Here is a 20,553-nt window from a genome sequence, read left to right as displayed (position 1 = left end):
GTATTGTTCTACTATATGTAATCAATTAACAAGCTTGTAATGTTTACTAATGCATATATCATTGTGTTTATTACTCATTTATGTTTATAACCAATAAGACTGCATACTTTTATAATTCCTGTGTATTATTGTATATTGCAAAACTACATCCTTAAGCATTAATGTCATCCCGTCATAAAATGAACTTGTTGATATCTGAGGAAATAGTCGGACTCAATCAACCAATCAATTGTATTGATTGGCTTTGTCTACAATTCACCAGGTCATCATTTTGATATTTTTAATAATTTTCAAAAGGTTTTATTTTTCATAATTAATATTTTTATGACCATAATTCATAATTGAGTTATTACCGCATGGCAGAGATGGCTCATGGACAAGGCTGCATGAGCAGATAGACCAATCACCTCCCCTCACCACAAGGAGGGACACGCCCCCTCCAACCACACACCAATCACCCCCCACCACCACAAGGGAGGGACATGCCCCCTCCAACCACACACCAATCACCTCCCACCACCACAAGGGAGGGACACTCCCCCTCCAACCACACACCAATCACCTCCCACCATCACAAGGGAGGGACACGCCCCCTCCTACCACACACCAATCACCTCCCACCACCACAAGGGAGGGACACGCCCCCTCCAACCACACACCAATCACCTCCCACCACCACAAGGGAGGGACACGCCCCCTCCAACCACACATATCAACCAACAGAAGAGGAGATGACCTACTTCACACCAGTCAATCACTCATCTTAAAAATACATATTTTTTAACACATATTAAAAATATTTAATTAAAGTCAAAAGAACACTTTTTTTTGGATGCAAATATTTATTGAAAATTTCAGGGTTTAGAACAAAGAACTATACAGTTGGTTTGAAAGTGCGATTGTCTTGATTGGGGCTGACATTACAGCTCATTCTAGTGTTAAGGTTTAGTTTCTAGGTATAAACAAGAGGGGGACGGGAGTTGCAGCATCATCAACATTAAGCCGCGCACTTGAGGGAATCGCAGGAACAGGAGGTGTGGGCTTCTACTTGCTCTGTGAAGTCTTCGGGCATGTCAATCAGGGATTCCCCTTCTGCCAAATCTGTAGTTAAAAAAGAAAGGGTTAATAGTCTGGAGTCTATGTTAAAGATACATAAAGTACAGGAGTGACCATACAATATGCTCAACCAGGGGCCTAACAGGTAAGTGGTGCACCCGCTTCCCTAAAAGCAGCTGTCAAAATGCCAACAGTCCCAATGTGGACTGGATATTCCTGCAAACTGGACCATAGAGGGGTAAGGTTTAGAAAAACTGTACTAATATAAGACATTTTGAGGTGGGGCTTAAAGGGGTACTCCCCTGCTCGACATCTTATCCCCTAGATGTCTGATCGTCCCGCTGGTGTTCTAATGTCACGGCGGTTGTGATGTCATGGCCACGCCCCCTCATGATGTCACACCACGCCCCCTACATTCATGTCTATGGGAGGGGGCATGTCTGCCGACATGCCCCCTCCCATAGACACGAATGGAGAGAGCTTGATGTAACGAGGGGGCGAGGCCATGACGTCATGATCACAGCCTCCGGCTCCGAGGTCGGAACAAATTGTTCAAAAGGCTGGAGCACCGGAGTACCCCTTTAAATGTCCCAATTTAAACAATTAAAATAATGCCAAGACCTAGATTGCAAAACCTAGGAAAATAATCAGGATCATTGACCACTCTAAAGAGACCTGTGACCATTGCTCTGACACATTGGAGGTTCATACTTTTATTGTGTTCCATTTTAAAAGTGATCTTATATTTCTCCTGAACGATAACTTACCAGCAGATGTGCAGTGGAAGCCGACATTGACAGGGGTGGTGGCTGATGGGGTGCAACCTTTAGCGCAACGCAGAACTGGGTGGATGGAATAACATTTGCTTTCCTCCCTTTCTTGCTTCTCAGTCTTCACCAAAGAGCGATGAAGTTTGCAGGCTGTAAAAGAAGGAGACTGTTATATATCACACATAACCCAATGGAGTCCAGTGTCTATATTATAGTACACTATGGGGGTTTATATCTTCCTAAACCAGAACTGATGTAATAGCATGAGTGGGCAGGTCTAGAACTATGTATTCCAATATCGATGATGCCATTGTATGGGGATACAGAACTTGTTGAGAAGTTACTAGATCAACCTACAACAGAAATTGTACCACAAAAAGAAATCGATAGAGCTCCTCATAGGGTAGTACATCTAGTTGGTGGTGGTTCACCCACTGGGTTGCCCCTTCTTATGGGAATCTGCTTACTTGATTAAGTTGCGTGCAGGGGTGTAGCTATAGAAGTAGCAGTGGTATCAGTCCTGGTGCCTAAGGGGCCCCAAAGCACATCTACCCCATAAGAGACCTGTATTATAATTGCCATATGGGGCACAGTTGCAGATTTTGCATCGGGGCCCAGAAGCTACAAGTTATGCCTCTGGTAGTGTATGTGATGCAGAGACCTGTCACCTCAAGGCATCACAAGTCGGATGGACAGTGAAGCGAGAAGAAGAAGCCACCACAGATCCAGGGCTTCTTCTTCTCAACCTTCAACAGAAACCAATATCTATTACTTACATCCTGAGCAGGCATCTTCAGACAAGATCCAAGAGTGGCCGAAGCTTTCTTCATCCTTTGCTAGCGATCCATCGGGCATCTTGTATTCCTGTTCTACCTCATCATCGTGGCGGCCGCAGATACCGCAAGTCTGGCCTCTCATCCATACTGCTGTGCGAAGCTACATAAGAGGAAATACACATTGGTGATGGCCTACAAAGAACCCTGACCCCAACTTCTAACACATCGTCAAATACAATTATTTTTGATATGTTGGAGTCAGATATTGTGATTCAGGACGTCTAATGGTTATATCCAGGGCTCAAGTCCTACAGGAACACGTGAGAACTGAATTCCTGCACTTTTTCCACAGCAGGAACACCATTCCCATTAGCAGGACCTGCAGGATTAGCCCTTGAGTGGAAATATTGGGTGAGTTCCACTTTTTCCCCCCTGGTTACATCTAATGGGCTTCATGTGGTCCAGTCACTTTATTCCAAGATAACTAGGTCTATCTGCCATGACCCACTTCCACATGTACAGTCATTGACACCCCAGATGATTGAGTTTTTGGCCATAGTAGTTGAAAATCTGTATATCTCTTACAGCAATTGACTTTCCATCGTAAAACAGGTCTTCAATACCAAAGTCTGGAGCAGATACGACAAGTTTTCCTTCTATCTCCTTGATAAGCACAGATGGTTCTGGAAGACAATATTGTTTGTGGTTAATTACTTATCAATTGTTTGTAAATCTCAGAAGATAATATTGTGTAATACTGTGTATGGGATCCTTCATCATGGCAGCACGTGAAAACAATAGAGCCACACCAGATAAGGACCATGGGGGGAGATTTATCAAAACCTGTCCAGAGAAAAGATGCTGAGTTGCCCATAGCAACCAATCAGATCACTACTTTCATTTTTCATAGGCCTTTTCAAAAATGAAAGTAGTAATCTGATTGGTTGCTATGGGCAACTCAGCAACTTTTCTCTGGACAGGTTTTGTCTATATGTATTATTCGTTATATTAATCGCATGGTTGAAAAACTCTATGGTGTTATTATTTGAGCACAGTGCGTGACAATGGCAGAATAATTTATGCACTGTATTATGGCGCTAGATCATGTTATTTGGATAATATTTGTTGGTGCTATTTTATCCATTTATTTTTGGTATTAATTTTATCAGTGTTATGTGGTTTTATTTATAAATGACAATAGTATAAGTATTTGGTATCTGTTTAGTGGTATTATTTCTACACTGTATGGTGGTATTATTTCTACACTGTATGGTGGTATTATTTCTACACTAGTGGTATTATTTCTACACTGTATGGTGGTATTATTTCTACACTAGTGGTATTATTTCTACACTGTATGGTGGTATTATTTCTACACTAGTGGTATTATTTCTACACTGTATGGTGGTATTATTTATAAACTGTATGGTGGTATTATTTAGGCAATTAGTGGTAGTAATATTTTAGCGCTGTATGATGGGATAACAACGAAGAGAGAAATTCAAGAGTGGCACTCACCAAGTCCAGGCAAATCACTTTTAATCTTCTTAAAAAGCACACTCGACAAGATTACAGCAGGATATGGTACAGATGGCAGAGGCGTTCGCCCCTGTCATCTGTACCATATCCTGCTGTAATCTTGTCGTGTGTAGATTAAAGATTATTTGCCTGGACTTGGTGAGTGCCACTCTTTAATCCCTCTCCTCTTTGTCATATCTGATACTCTACATCAGTGTTTCCCAACCAGGATGCCTCCAGCTGTTGCAAAACTACAACTCGTTTTGCAACAGCTGGAGGCACTCTGATTGGGAAACACTGCTCTACATAGTTGAGCACCACCTATATAGCTCTCTGGTGTTGATCGAGTGCGGCTATTCCACTATCATGTTCAATGTGAATCGCTTATGGTGCAGTGCCGGATTTTTCCTCTTGGCCCTATGTATGATAGTATTATTTTGCTACTATGTATTAAAGGGGTTATCCAGGAATCGGAAAAAAAAGAGCTTGTTTCTTTCAAAAACCGCTCCCTGTCTGTCTCCAGGTTGGATGTGGTTCTGACGCTCAGTTCCATTGAAGTGAATGGAGTCAATCTGTAATACCCCACCCAACCTGGAGACAGACAGGGAGTGGTTTTTGAAACAAATAAGCTATGTTTTTAGATTCCTGGATAACCCCTTTAAGGCATTGCTGTCTCATTTGGTACACACCATCTAAATGTGGTTAAGCCATTTTGTCATTGCTGAAGTCACCTACACTACTACTTATATATTTTAATTTCATCCTTCAGATTTGTGCTTTCCTGTCTTTCAACTCTAAGCAGAACTGGACAACTCCATTTTGGTCTCCATTTAGTTTTTCTTTTAAGTATATTTCATAAATTATCCACTTGTTTGTTCCTTTTTTCATATTCCCAAAGTCCATCTTACCCTGGCTGGGCTCATATGGGAGTTTCTCCTTGGAGATTTCAATGTTGTTAACTTTCACCATAGGCTCTCCGGATCTGCTGTACAGCTCAATATCACTGGAAAAGTAAGGAAAGTATAAAGAAAAGCTCATCATGCTGCACACCTACAAACGGTCTTTGTAATACAATGCAGGCAATCTGTGAAACTCCAATAGGTTGTCACACATCTTTTATTGTTCATTTCTACTGGAATAACTATATTACATGAAGTTCTGTCTGGGAGTCTTAGGCCTCGTTCACATTGCCGTCGGACTCCGCTATTCGGAGTTACTTCGGCAATACAGCCAGAAGGACGGGAGTTTATCAGAGAAAAGAATAGTGCAAGCGCTATTTTTTTCTTCGCTAAATTCCTGTAAAATTACTGGATCACCGACAGACTCCATGCAAGTGAATGGGGTCCATCTGCACCAGAGCCGTTTTATTGTCTGATCGGCTCAGAAAAAAAAATAGCCCATCGGACCCTTAATGGGTCGGATGCCAACAGAAATGTGAACCCAGCCTTAGTCTGGCTCTTGCCAACTATATATATATATATATATATATATATATATATATGTATTTTTGATACATCAATACAACAAAAATGATGCATTTATTTTATAATATAAAAGTAATATAAAATACAGCATAAAAGCAACATAATCTGTAATCTTGGCCTCTACTTACAATTCGCCCAGCTTAATATTAATATCTTTGTCTTCTGGATTCTCGTGGGATCTCTTGGCCATGACCAGGAACTTATTTTCCTCAGTACAGTCGTGAGCGAGAACGTGGTAGCAGTGTCCGGGCATTGTGTAGTTGTAGTTCACATCGTTGAAGGTCTTGATCATGTTGGTGGACATTGAGCAATGTCCTGGAGGAGAAATTGTAATGATGAACGTTTAGAGTTTTGTGTTGTATCTAGACCATTATGATATATATGAAGAGGGCAACTGGGACCCCGTGGCATTGACTTGTAAGCTGAAAAGGCCAATGATCGCACCTATCTCCTGCTGAAGCCAAAGCAGGATGATTAGATAGGATCAAAGTTATACTGGCCCACTGAGTACCAGCGGATCCTCCCGTAGGCCCAGGCCTGACACAATAATGAGCCTTAAGTATTTATATAATAGCCCTAGGTTTATATGTCTCTCAGCCTTTTCAACATATGTCCTCGTTCTGTTTAGATGGAGGATCATTTCTTTAGGTTGGCCCAGTCCAATAGGGGGGTATCCTATACGTACACACACAGAATAGGGCATCTCACCTCTAAGTCTGTCTGCTATTGAGTTTTGAACATCAGCAAAGATATTCCAGGTTGGGACTTGAAGGTCTGCAGGACGTGCGGTCCAGGCAGCGGAGACGGCAGCAGGAAGATTGAGGCCTTGGTAGTAGAAGGTTTGCTGCATGACAGTAAACGCCAGCATTAATGGCATAGTAGAACAAAGGGTCAGCTATTTTATGGGAGTTTACTCATCCCCATTCAATGTCAGTTCGCCCTTCTTTTTATTTATTTTTCTAATACAAGGAGGGCATCAAAATCATTTTAACAACAATGGAATTCCATCTAATGATAATTTAGTTTTTATATAAATAAGTAAGTAGGTTACCTGTGGTGCTTGTAAAACAACATTCATGGTCCTGGGGTTGGAGAGGGCCACAACTAACTTAGCTTGCCTTGATGGGCTTCTCTGCATCCTTGTGGAGAATCCTAACATGTAGGCAGCTCCAGGGACATACCAACCGATACTGAAATTATAGCCCAAATTCATGCCGATTACACATTATTTACAGACATATGCTTAAGAATTTTATTGTTCTATATTATTTTGCATATGCAACGTTTATACATTATTGTTGTAAAACACACATTAATATCATGCTGTCTATGGTATGTGTATTTAAGTCTTCAAAATAAAGAGAAATGAACAGTATTTTCCTATAGTATGTTTGCATATTAACTTACATCCCCTATATATCAAGAGACACTAAATCTGGAAAAAAACAGAAGATGCCATTTGTATATTTGCTATAGTACGAAACTTTATCTAGTGTACGAGACTTCATCTTCTCCCCTTCATCTTCGTATTGCGCTATGGGTGGGATTAATTAAAGGATTGCACTTAGTTAAGTGGTGGTGGTGGGGGGGGGGGTATAGCATTTCTGGTCTCCACGACCACCGGCACAGTAGTGTAACCTTACCACTTGATGGTTTGAGCACTGGAGGTGTACAATAAACTTTATTTTACAAATATATGGGTACTTAATGGGACTCAAAAATTTTAATATTCACTTACGCTTGTTCAAAGTATTTTAGTTTAGATGGGATTCTTGGCCAAACACCCTTCAGTCTGAGTGCGGGTTGGCTACCCAAACGTCCGGTTTCTGCCCATACAGCGACCTTGTACTGTTGACAGTTCTGACCCCATTTCACTTCAGCCTAGAACATAGTGTTTATCGTTAGCATTCGAGAATATATAGAAATATTATGCCATCTATTGGTATGTTACAAAACTTCTATTACATAGGCTTCATGTTGGCTTTGAACTTGTGCATTGATGCATGCCCTCCAGCGACTTTCTCCGGTGATGTCCACCACGTAGGCCTGATACTGAGGCTTGGAAGAGTGATGGTCTTGGTACATGATCACTTGATAACCCTGCTTCTTATTGTCAGCTCGGACAGCCTGAAGAGTGGCCACCCAGCTGGGAGCTTTGTGTGCGCCAAGGAATGGGGCCTGAAAGTAATATTAGACATTAGGAGTGGTCATACACATATACTACCTTACTTCTTGACATAGCTCCTAAAGCTTTGTTGATCTATTTTCTCTATAACAATCTATATAACAAGGTTGATCAAATACACTATTCTCTCTCCATTTGTCAGTTGTTTGTATACCTCTCATCATACTTACTCGTGTACGTTGTCTTCCAGAAGATCCACTGCTGCTGCTACTGCTACTACTACTACTGCTGCTGCTGGAACTGGAGCTGGACTGTGATGTGCGGACACGGCCAGAAGCGGTCCGGACCTGATGAGATGTCTAAGAAAGATATACCTTTATGAAGCAGGTGATATTATATGCTGACTACTCTATTTCCTTTAGCAAATCACATACAGGGTTAATGTAATCACATTCAAGTGCCTTATGTGCAATATTAGAATTCTCGCTGTGATCTACAACAACCTTTTCTTAATGGAATATAACACTAGTACAGTTAAAATTGACATTAAAATCTCATATAGAAGCAGCTTTGAAGCATATTTCATGATGATATCAACTAATATCTGTTATTTAGAAATCCTAACCTAGAATAGAATACTAAGTGGTGGAAAATTGTAGAAAAAAGTACATTGCCCAGTGGTCACAGTTGGTACTGAGATTGTTAATCTAATTTTTACTCTCCTCCTTAAAGTTATCAACGAGATTTTTTCTTTACCAATTATAGCCAGATACTAGAACATCTTCTTTTTTCTAATCTTTATTAATTTTCTGATAATAATTATTTTATTTTATTTTTTAATACGTTATTATGTGGGGAGCCATCATCCCTGAGCTGTTCTTCATAAAATTTAAATGTATGCTTTATAGCAAGGCCAATGGACATAGACCCAATGGCCTGGAGCAGACCCTATAAACTAGAAGTAGAACTAGAACGAGAAACTATAAACTGGGAGTGTTTTCTAGGCATGCTCTGTGACCTGTACAGAAGTAATTTTACAGGGAGGGGGAGGCCGGGCTCTGAGCAACAGCTATTGTGAATGGCGGCAGATGTTGTGTTATCCATATGCTGGTGTCACCTTTTATTATACCCCTGTCTGTGATGTAAGGACATGGCTAAAAATGGAGCCATACAGAACAGGAGGTGTCAGCTTATTAGTAGGCCTAGTGGCCAAAATGAAAACTGCTATTTTCTGGATTAAAAAAATAATAATAATATAGAGGGTAAAATGTAAATTTGAAAAAAACTAACAAACATTTAAGCATGTCCCAAATCACATATACTTATATATAGTCACACACTTAACATATACTTATTTATATTCTTGCTATATATTGTAAAACATAGCCAAAGTCCATACCCTTCTATTAGGTCTTCTGAATCGTAGTGCAAAGATTTGAGCCTAGAAACACAAAAGCGGACACATATTTTAATATGACAGAAAACAATATCATAGGATGTATTTTTTGCATTTCAAGGCTTTGTCCGGGATGAGAAACACAGATCTGCCTTTCTCCAGAACCAACACTGCCAAGATATGCCTCGCTGTAAGCCGATATTGCGGTTTAGTCTTATTCATTGCACTGTGGGTGAGCTGCAATACCAGACATGGGAAGCTGACAGTCTATGCTTTTTCTAATCCTGGACAATCCCTTAAAGGGGTACTCCAGTGGAAAAATTTTGTTTTTAAATCAACTGGTGCCAGAATATAAATTACTTCTACTTAAAAATCTTAATCCTTCCAGTACTTATCAGCCGCTGTATGCTACAGAGGAAGTTCTTTGCTTTTTTAAATTCTTTTCGGTCTGACCACAGTGCTCTCTGCTAACACCTCTGTCTGTATCAGGAACTGTCCAGAGCAAACCTCTCCTGCTCTGGACAGTTCCTGGCACAGACAGAGGTGTCAGCAGAGAGCACTGTGGTCAGACAGAAAAGAAATTCAGAAAGAAAAGAACTTCCTGTGGAGCATACAGCAGCTGATAAGAACCGGAAGGATTACGATTTTTTAAATAGAAGTAATTTACAAATCTGTATAACTTTCTGGCACCAGTTCATTTAAAATTTTTTTTTATTTTCCACCAGAGTACCCCTTTAAATACATAAAATGTTAGCGCTTAATAGGATATCACATTGATAGTACCTGCTCATCACTATCGGTGTAGTGACGTATCCTATGTTCTTTGCGTTTGTTCTGCTGTTGAGGGGTTTGCTGGTGTTTTCTGCCCTTGTGTTGTTGGCTTGAGCTGCTGCTGCTGCTGCTCTTACTGCTGCTGCTACTACTGCTGCTGCTGCCGCTACTGCTGCTTTGGTGGTGTTTATGTCCTGCCCTTTTGCTGCCACTGCTGCTACTGCTACTGCTGCTGCTGCTGCTGCTGCTGCGACCACTGCTGCTGCTGCTGCTGCTACTCTTGTGTTTGTTCTGATGCTGACCCTGGTGCTGATTTTCCCATGAATGGTGTCCCTGTTGATGTTGTTGGCGTTGTTGTTTTGAGTTTTGAGCGCTGCTGGATGAGCTGCTGCTGCTACTGCTACTGCTGGATTGTGGCTTCTTGTGCTTTGCCGCTTCAACGATGTCTGCATCCTGTTTGGTTTTCTTGCTTTTGCGTACACGTAAGCTCTCATTTCTGGCCTGTAACATCATAAGTGAAAAAGGGTCATATCAGGGATAATCTAATGATGCTCTAAGACAGTGGTCTCCAACTGTGGCCCTTATAGATGTTGCAAAACTTCAACTCCCAGCATGCCCGGACAGCCAACGACTGTCCGGGCATCCTTGAAGTTGAAGTTTTGCACTGACTGGAGGGCCACAGTTTGAGACCACTGCTCTAAGGTAACTATCTCAGAGGCTACATTCACATTGCCGTTGCGCCCCATCAAGAACGGCCGTCAAACTCTTTTTTTTTTTTTTGGACGGCCATCACGGGGCGCAAAGGGCAACAGTGGGTCCTGATGGACCCCATTATAGTCTGCTGTTTTAGCGGCAGTAGTGGGAGAAAAAGTATTTTCTCCCAGGCGGGCCTGATGGCCATCACACTGCCGCATGGAAGGAGAAGCACCTATCAAACTGAATTACCAGATGCTGATCAATTCCAAGGATGGTCCTCAGCCTCTTCTGAACTTCAGATTCCTCAAGATGTTCACCTTCTTTCGCTTCCAGGTCGGCCAAAGCATATATCTTGGAGGCCGCTTTGGGTCCAGCAGTTACTTCCAGTAGCAATTTTTCAATAGGTACGTCTTGCTGAGCTGTGAAAGTAAAAGGAAACAGGGTCACCCAACCTGCAACCTTCATGTAGGCAGGGCCGGCTCTGCCTTTAGGAAAATAGGCAGCTGCTCAGAGCGCCATCTTGATAGGGGAGCCTCTCTGCCTGCTGCAATAAAGTTAGCCAGCAGCCGAAGCACCCGCCCATCCGAAGCACCTGCCCATCAAGCAAAATCCTGCCATGCTACCCTCACCCCACCGTACTATAATAATCTGCATTTTTCAGCCAGCTGGAAGAGCGCAGCGCCACCTCCGGGGTAGACAGTGGCAATCACCGAGGTCAAGGGGCAGCAAAATAAGCTTTCGCCTAGGGTGGCAAAAGCTCTTGCACCAGACCTGCATGTAGGTCAACGGGCTGTTAGAAAAGTATTGGGAGGATTGAGGGTTTCACTTACTTGGTTCCATTGTGAGTTTTGCTTCATGTTCTCCGACTAGCTGGTAAAGCCGGGTATTCCTGCGTCCTGCAGCATTCTTAGATTTGTGCCCTGCGCAGATTTTAATGGGAACGTGGGGCACTTTGACACAGAAGTGGAAGAACTGGGAAGGCGAATATTGATGCTGTCCTGTCTCTCCCGGGTAGGCATACCTCTTGGCAATGATTTCTGAAGATCCTTCCTAAAAAAAAACAAAAAAAGAAATATATTGATGAAGGATATCCTTACTGCCTATGGGAGGTTCTACGTTTCCATGTACATGTGGCCAAATCAATATCTGATGATATATATATAGTCAACATCTTACTGCAATAATGGCTCTTCAGGGGGTAATTTACATTGGACCTCACTCTCAAACATTTAGCTGTTTCACAACTTAAGACATTACCATCATGCTAGTTCCTTCTGCGGAACCCTTTCCAGACTTTTCAAAATGTTTCTCTAGAAGGCTTGCTTCAGCTCCCTTGGGGACAATTGGCGTCTTCTTCATTGCGTCCAACTCTGCGGAATTTCTGGACACAGCAAATGCTTGAGTTCTGTTTAAAAAATAAAATAATAATAATGATGATAATAATAATAATAAATAATAATTCATTAAATAAAATATAACTTTTTATGAAGATGTCTTATGTTGAACCACTTATATGTGGGCTTTTAAATGGGTTGTTCTGTTCTGTAATACACAGAGGTCGTATGGATTTAAGTGGGCACTGTGTAATGCCTAGCGTCCTTCTTTTTTGGTGCTGCAGGGAAATTTAACACTTACAGCCATGTTTCCACACAGATGACTGCTGGGTTAGAATTTGTGATCAATGGATGCGTCTCACAATGTGGATTTCCCAAAAGTTCCAAGGAATTGTATGGCCAATAGAAGGAATTCCCCATTCAGGACCCTCAACTCTTGTGGAGTGGACAGCATTTTTTGCTTTGGGGGACCCGACACATCTGAGCAATATATAGACAGCCTATTGCTTTCAAACAAAACTGTGTAATGCTTCATTTCTCCTGTGGGTGTGCTGTAGAGAAACTGAATGCTTGCTACCCTGTTTAACTAGAGCTGATTGCAGGGTATAACTGCTTTGGGACACCTGGTTATAGGCTTTTAGTTGGTAGACCCCAAATTGGACAAACTCTTTAAGTTTAAGCCCTTACTATTTGACTTCATTCATTTTCGGCTGTCTTTATTGTGGTCTTTCTTTTATTGCAGCAACCACTTCCCTTGAACTCCCCTAATTCTTTATATATGACAGACAGCAATGAGTAAAGCCTCCATTATGTTTTGATAATGCACCCCAATGAACATTTACCTTGCGGATCCAAGCTCATTTTGTTGCTGGCTTGGTTGAGTTTCAATCTTGAAATTATTCTCTTTTGCATCAATCTTTGCCAGGAATTTTGCTGGGGTGAGGGCCTGGACCTTGGCATGAAATTCAATACCGGACTGTACTAAGTGTGTGTTTACTCCCATGCTTGCCACTGTGTGCATTGAAAGGCTGAAAATACAATGGAGGGTGATCAGTTGCTTTGCAATAATCAGATTGCTATATATATATATATATATATATATATATATATATATATATACTGTAATTAAAATGTAATTATTAAAGTAATGTATACCAACCTTGGGGTGATATCAGCATGGAGCTGGATATTGGACTGCAAAAGTTGTGCAATACTCAGGTCACTTGAGGGTGTTGGGTTTGCTTTCATGTCAACTAAAAAATATAAAGCAGTTTTAACTTCAGGCTAAAATGAAGTAAGAAGGTAAAACTATTGCTAATCATAAGTGTAGTATACATTAAAGACTTTAGAGAATACAATGGATGGTATGGAATGCACCAATATTAAGGGACTTTTTGGGAGATTTTAATCACCCACTCCTTTTTTTCTTGGTGAGATTATCAGAGGAGTATGACAACTGTTTCCTCCTCTTTTCTTATCGAGAACACATGGATGGTTGGCCAAGCCAAGCATGCTTTTGAATGGTTGGATTGGGAGAGTAAGATGTTGGCCAACAGCTAACTACTGTGTCTGGCCAGCTTAATCCTCTGCAGAACCACTTGTTATAAGGTCACCAGTTACATGATCTGTTGAATTTTTATTCCTGAGAATGTAATTTATCTTACGATTAACAGCAGCATTGGCGACAGCAGCGGAGTGTACGCTCAGCTCAAGAGGAAGACCCATGGAAGTGGCTACGATGTGTCTAGCTTCAGCCAACAGAAGAGGTTGGGCCCAATTTCCAACAAGTCCATCAATAATCTTCTTGATGATTTTCTTAATAATTGAATGCCGGGCAGTTGGCTCAGTCAGGACCTTAAATATAACAGTCAAAAAATTACTCATTGAATATACCAAGTGTTATCTAAATATGACTGATGAGTGCAAATACTCTCACCCTGTAAGCATTCTGGAGGGTTTCTTTGGTGGCATCACTGTAGTAGAGTTCTTGACCAAACACCTTAACATTTGTGGAGGCTAGAGGTGCCTCAGTTGGGATAGATTTAAATCCAACCATCTAAAAAATAAAATATTAGGATACTATAGGTTTTTGCATCTGATAATCCTTGAAACCAAGACAAAAAGGCAATACTCACAGATTTAATAATCTTAATGATGGTTTTCACTATTGAAAACCGATTAAATGGGATGTTCTGTTTTCTAAGGACTTCTTGAAGGCCTTCAGCCCGAACAGCAATCTGGAATGAGAAGTAGATTATCAATATGAAGGTAATTAGAATATGACAGATGTAAAAAAAATAAAAAAAATAATAATCATTTTAGTGCTGAATCTTTTTCATTTACCTCAAGAATGTCTATGGCAGCACCAGCCATGTATCCACGGAATTTTAAAACGACAGCAGATGGCAGTGTGGTGGTTGGATTGTTCATAACAATGAGGTTGGCAGTGGCTCCAGACATCAGAGGGTCTATGGAATAAAATATGTCAATATAATAATATATTGGCTTCATAGGCATCCATCTCCGAGACCCAACATTGCAGTGATGATGGTCTTCTAGAATGGTCTTCCTCTTAAAGAATATGGCCAATTTATAAAGGGTATGGGAGAAATTAAAAATCCACCATCAGATCCATGAAGGGTCTGGACAAAGAGGTTTTCATTGAGAGAGTATATAGGGGGAGATTTATCAAAACCTGTGCAGAGGAAAAGTTGCTGAGTTGCCCATAGGAACCAATCAGATCGCTTCTTTTATTTTGCAGAGGCCTTGTTTAAAATGAAAGAAGCGATCCGATTGGTTCCTCTAGGCAACTCAGCAACTTTTCCTCTGGACAGGTTTTGATAAATCTCCCCCATAGAGGCCACATGGTAGGTTATCCATTGGAGCCAAGGAGCTTGAAGCTGCCACTTTTCCTAATAGAAAACAGACTCACAATTGAAAGTGTCCAGATGAAAAACTTTGCTGTAACGCATGCTCAGCTTGTCAAGTGCTGGGTTTAGGATCTTGACAGCTAGGTTGCAAGCTGCATTCCTAAAGTAACATAAAAATTTGTATGTGAATACATAGGCAAACTACTAGATGAAATGACAGTCTAAGTAAGGCATCTACACTTACAACTCTTGGAATTCTGGGACAGAGGTTTTGGCTAAGGCCTTCATGTAAGAGTACATCAAACTAGCCAACTGCAGATTGACTTTGTTCTCCTGCTGTATGATCTGAGCCATGGCGGTCACAGTGGCTGCAGGTGGTCTAGTTTCCAAGAGAACGGCAGCAGCTGCCATGCGGACATCGACATGTACATTGGAATCCATAAGGACTTTGAGAAGAAGTTCCTGAACCTAAATAAAAAGAAAAAAATATACTCATGAAGGGTTGTCAACTTGTCATGTACGATATTATGTGTATATATTACAAAAAATAAATATGGGCCCTATTTGATGGTGTTTACCTGCTTGGGTTCATCCTTGGCAATGTTCCTGAGGGCCATCACAGCTTCAATTTGAGCTCTAACCGGCAGCTTGGAGGCACTAGCGGAAAATCCTGGTAGGAATTTTATTATGCGCTTGATACTTGCAGCTTGTCCAGCGTTACCCAAAGCCTTCAATGCTAGGATGATATCTGCAGGGCGAGCCTTGTTGGCAGCTTCAGCGGCAAAATCATGAAGGACCTGAAATGTGGAAAAAAGGCACATTTTCCCACATTTGATCTTTTGTACATTAGTTACAACATAGGAACCAATCAGATGTTGTCTTTTGTTCTCTGATATGAACTAGATTTAGGGTTGCCCTTCATTGGTTGTTTTCAGTTGGTTTACTGACCATTTTCTCATATACAATGTTTACCTCTCACATTTAAAGGAATGTGTAACCAAATGGGATTTTTTTTTTTTTTTTTTAGAGTTTAAACATTTTTTTCAAATTTTTTTCCACATTTTTCATAAAAAAATTTACTTGTCAAATAATATGAAAAATGAAATAATAACTTGTCATATCTCCCACTGTTGACCAGCAGAGGGAGCTAACATGAGGAATCTGGTGAAAGCAAGCAACTTGTCTGGCTGCTGCTAATTTGACCTCACCTGTCTACCTTCCGCCTCTGTCTATGTGCAAAAGTAGAGGGGGGGGGGGGGGGGGGGTTGTAGTTTTTTCAATTCCACTGTCACCATTTTGTTGGTGTCTGAAGAGTGGTAAAGAACAGACTAGACTGCTCTTCATGGACTTCAAGAAAATGGTGTTGCTCCCCCTTTCATTTCACCTAGCCTGTGCTATGCACATGTGCAGTAAGCAGTCAATGCTTTTCTATGAGACACTCTCAGTCTTAAGTTTCTTATGCCCTGTGCCTGCCATAAAGCAACTGTGTAGGTGTTGTGAAGTGACACACCACAAAGAGGCTACAATAATGGCAGCCCCCGGTACACACTTTATTAATAAATAACATTAAAACTACATTGTCCTAAAAGTAAATACATAAATGAAATGCTTTATCTTGAGAGAATTATTTTATTTATAAAAAAATAAAAATAAAATGGTGACACATTCCCTTTAAGATATGAAATTTTGAAGTGGAATAAAATGACTTGACTGAACAGATGAATCACTTACCTGAAGAGCGGACTCGGGACAGACTTCGAAGTCTGCACAGAATTTGTTGACCATCGTTCCATAGGACAACATGGCAGCCTTGTACAGTGTTTCAGAATTCTGGACTCTGGAATCCTGTACTATTTCCTGTTTAGTAAGACAAAAAAAATCGAGCCATTTATGAGACTTTTTTTTCCCCCCAGAATTTTAATAATGATGGTCATCAATTTTAGAATGAAGGGGGTCTACGCCGTGGCAATGATGGCGGGGCTGTGGTGCCCTAAACGGCAGTACCCAGCACAGCTGCAACGGAATGTACAGAGGGATACTGGTTGAGGGTGCCAGGAGTTGTATACCCACTGATGCAGACATATTGAAAGGGGATATATTCATATACAATAAGACTCACAGCAGCAGTCTGAAGAGAATTCTGGCTGGCACGGGTATGCTGCATGGCAAAAGTGATGGAAAGAGCTGCTTCCTGGGTGCTCTGGTTTGGAATATTACGCTTGACAACTTTAAGAGACTCAGTGGTACCGATGAGAGGGATTGCTTTTGTAATCCATTGTCTGAAAAACACGGCCATCAAATTTAAGTAAATATATTATAGAAAATGTTATACATAGGTGCATAGGCAACCAGAAATGAAAGCATGTAAGTTAGCAAACAAAAAAAAAATGGGAGAAGTTGCTTAAAGGGGATAAGATGTGTGATCAACGGGGTCCAGCCGATGGGGTCCCCCACGATCTCCGGGCCGGCAGCGGCAGCATCCGGAACACAGAAGCTTGGAGCTTCCGTGTTTGTGACGTCACGCCACGCCCCGTCCATTAACGTCTATGGGAGGAGGCGTGGCGGCTACTACGTAGCTGTCACGCCTCCTCCCATAGACATTAATGGTAGGGGGCGTGGCGGCTGTAGTCGCTAGTCATCCAGCATGGAGAAGAGTTCACTCTGTGCACCGGATGACTGGAGTGCCGCAGTGGAGATAGTGTGTGTCCCCAGTGGCAGGACCCCTGCAATTAGACATCTTATCCCCTATCCTTTGGATAGGGGATAAGATGTTTTCCAGCAGAGTACCCCTTTAAGTTACAAGTCCATCTACAGGCCTCGTTCATAGACCATTAGAGAATTCCAAGCCCTCCATATTCTTACCTGTACTGAGGTCTGTCAGCATACTGCTTGAAGATGGCCTGGATGTTATCGGGGTTGGTATCTCGCAAGAGTTGGATCAGTTGCAGGAATTTAGCTGGAGCCTCTCCCTGTACCTCCTGTTGGTTGTTCTGTACCAGATGTTGCAGAGTGTCTGAGATCTGCGGAAAGTATATATAACATTAGATGTCTTATGGCAGGACATTATAAGACCTAGTGACACCTGGGTATAGCTTTAGACACCAATTTAATAGCCTCATCAGTTACGGTGACGAAGTTAGGCCACAACTAGTGATTCAAGGTTCTTAGCAACACATGACTTTGACTCTAGTTTTGCACCTTACCTGAGATTCTATGTTTTTAGAATTGAACAAGTGAAGTGGCATCTGGTAAATTTCAGAGCCAAATCGGTATTTCAGTCCTCCACGGTTTTCTAGTTGCACATGTGGTTCATTCACCCTGCTGGACTTGATCTCTTTCAAGGTAAGGATTTGTCTGGAAATAGAAAAACATCATATTGTTGTGATTAGTGGGGGTCCCAGCGGTGGGGGTCCCAGCGATTATACATATATTACCTAAATGTCTATTATAGTAATATTTTAAACATGTCCCCCCGTATCAAGGAATTGTTGGCCCACCATGGATATTGCATTCATTATATTAACACTGTGTTACGATGTACAAATGTAGGATTGTGTTCCTCAATGATTTACCTTCCTAAAGCTTCTCTCGGTTTAGGATATATGTATATTTGTCCAGTGTGTGGGATTTAGAAGAGAAAGCTGTCCGCTGAATGAATACTCAATCCACAGATTTCTGAAAGGTATGACCAGTCTAACAGTGCTCTCTTGAGAGTGTCTTCAGATGAACGTCAAGCTATGTCTAGGGTTCTCCCAGTTATATATTTGCTTTCCTCTAAATCTTTGTGAACATTTGCTTCTCCTCTGATGTTTCCATGTTATTATCCATGAGATAGATGCTTTAGTATATACTCTACCTGATTTCTGTCACAGCAGCTCCGTAAAGTTCATAGAATGGAGAGTACTGGAAGACTTCCTTGGCCTTGACTTCCTCAATGACGAGTCCGTGGGCCTTATTCTTAATTCTGTATGTGCATGTAAGCATTCCACGCAAGTGCTGGGATTTCTGAAGACATCAAGAATGAATAAGAACCTACAATGTCCATGCTTCAGATTGCATTAAATTGCACACAAATTCACATTTACCTGTTGGCATGCTCTGCAAGGTTCTAGGAAAGTCAATCCGGTTCTCTTTAGTGCACGGTTTGCACACTTTCCAAGGTCCCGGGATTTAATGACAATGAAGGAACTGGACTTCTTGTCTTCTTCTTGGATCACGTATCTTGTTGGACATTTTCCAGAGATACAGTCCTGGATGAAGAAAGCAAGAATTCTGTTAATAATTATAAAATGGATTATATAGGAGAGTCACAGCTGAAGTCTGAAGACAAGATTTAGGTTGAAATTGTAGGTTGCCACAAAAGCACGGTGCTTTGAGTTGAGTAAATGTGTGAAACACTGTTTGTATCTGAAGCATGATTGAAAATATTGTCGTCAACACATTTATGGTAGGCCCAGGGCTGGTCTGTTATTTGGGGCTCCTGGGCACTTGAGACCACATCCCAACTTAAGGTTCCAGTCCCCATCTGACCCCCTATTGCTTAGGATTCTAAGGAGCATTTTCCAGCACAGCAGGAGTCTAGGGTTTACCAACCCATGCCCTCTTATTCACCATGTCTATGCTCCTTGTGGCTGTGGGTTAAAGGTGGTAGGTACTGGGGCTGTGAAATAGAGCAATAGAGAGATGAAAAAGATAAAGAAGGAGCCGTACAAACCTCTTCCAAGTCATAAACATTCTGGGATTTTCTAATATGGACTGGCAGCAGATTGAGCAATCCTCGGATGATATTGACAACTACACTTGAGACACCCTCGGCAGCAAACACGTCACCGACACGGTTATCATGGTATTCGAACTTAAAGGGATGTTTGATCTGTTCAACAATGGCTTGGGTCAGTTTAGTCGACCGAGTGAAAGGATCTCTTGGCCATTGACCATGATATTCCTTGATGTCAACTTTGTCGACCTGTAAGGAAAGAGGCAGATTTATAATGAATAGTCCACTTTTTTTCATCCTCCTTATATAAAGAATTGAATCAAATAAATGTTTTCAATTGATGGTCTATCCTCAGCATCAGTCAACAACCAACACCATCCACCCCACCGATAAGCTGTTTGCCATTGCTGTGGTGCCCACATATAGAGAGAAAAGATAAGGAAAAAGACAGCTCCGTACATTGTGTAGTGGCCGTACTGGGTAACTGCAGCTCAGCTCCTATTCACTTCAATAGGAGCTGAGCTGCGGTAACCCAGCACGGCCACTACACAATATACGGAGCTGTCTGCTTCAAGCTCTGTTCTGTGTATATGTGGACATCAAGCGTTGGGGGTCCCCCTGTTCTAGACATAGTTGTAGGTCTTCGGGGTGGGACATGCATCTATCAGACATATCCTGTGGATAGACCATAAACATCTGAGATGGGACTACTCCTTCAACACCGCAGAATGAGACAAAATTTGGTTTCTCATTATTTATCATGTAGACTAGATTGATAAATCCACAAATTGATCCCATTTCTTCATTTTTACCTTCAGGATGAACATTTTCTGAGCATAGCCACTGATCTCAACCTCCAGGTTCAACTTCAGTCCGGCCTTGGACAAGCCATTATCTGGCAAGCCACTCACGGTAATACCTTCATAGTTGTACACATAGGTCTTGGTTGGGTTTAAAAGTTGTTCTAAAAATACAGGAAAAAATATTTTGTTTGAGCGATGGGCCTGTCTAGATAGAAAAAACTATTTTTGATTGTTATT

General features: G+C 41.4%; 1 protein-coding gene across 1 annotated transcript in view; it reads right to left on the bottom strand.

The window, feature by feature from the left end:
• Positions 1 to 835: 835 nt before the first annotated feature.
• The window catches only part of LOC130283217 (uncharacterized), an 83,767-nt gene continuing 64,049 nt past the window's right edge, over positions 836 to 20,553 (bottom strand). The window contains 33 exon segments of the mRNA XM_056532421.1: positions 836 to 1,137; positions 1,824 to 1,976; positions 2,603 to 2,762; positions 3,188 to 3,285; positions 5,029 to 5,123; positions 5,733 to 5,919; positions 6,313 to 6,448; positions 6,656 to 6,794; positions 7,343 to 7,485; positions 7,570 to 7,782; positions 7,834 to 8,088; positions 9,129 to 9,170; positions 9,909 to 10,397; positions 10,842 to 11,011; positions 11,423 to 11,642; positions 11,850 to 11,997; positions 12,769 to 12,954; positions 13,086 to 13,179; positions 13,591 to 13,780; positions 13,863 to 13,982; positions 14,062 to 14,163; positions 14,270 to 14,394; positions 14,859 to 14,956; positions 15,041 to 15,264; positions 15,375 to 15,593; positions 16,528 to 16,653; positions 16,916 to 17,075; positions 17,659 to 17,816; positions 18,000 to 18,150; positions 18,653 to 18,801; positions 18,882 to 19,046; positions 19,511 to 19,762; positions 20,326 to 20,521. Coding sequence (XP_056388396.1) covers positions 998 to 1,137; positions 1,824 to 1,976; positions 2,603 to 2,762; positions 3,188 to 3,285; positions 5,029 to 5,123; positions 5,733 to 5,919; positions 6,313 to 6,448; positions 6,656 to 6,794; positions 7,343 to 7,485; positions 7,570 to 7,782; positions 7,834 to 8,088; positions 9,129 to 9,170; positions 9,909 to 10,397; positions 10,842 to 11,011; positions 11,423 to 11,642; positions 11,850 to 11,997; positions 12,769 to 12,954; positions 13,086 to 13,179; positions 13,591 to 13,780; positions 13,863 to 13,982; positions 14,062 to 14,163; positions 14,270 to 14,394; positions 14,859 to 14,956; positions 15,041 to 15,264; positions 15,375 to 15,593; positions 16,528 to 16,653; positions 16,916 to 17,075; positions 17,659 to 17,816; positions 18,000 to 18,150; positions 18,653 to 18,801; positions 18,882 to 19,046; positions 19,511 to 19,762; positions 20,326 to 20,521 — 5,503 coding nt within the window. The 3' untranslated portion in view covers positions 836 to 997.

The sequence above is a fragment of the Hyla sarda genome, chromosome 7 (assembly GCF_029499605.1).
Source record: "Hyla sarda isolate aHylSar1 chromosome 7, aHylSar1.hap1, whole genome shotgun sequence".
Lineage (NCBI taxonomy): Eukaryota > Metazoa > Chordata > Amphibia > Anura > Hylidae > Hyla > Hyla sarda.
This window is presented reverse-complemented; position numbering and strand designations above follow the sequence as displayed.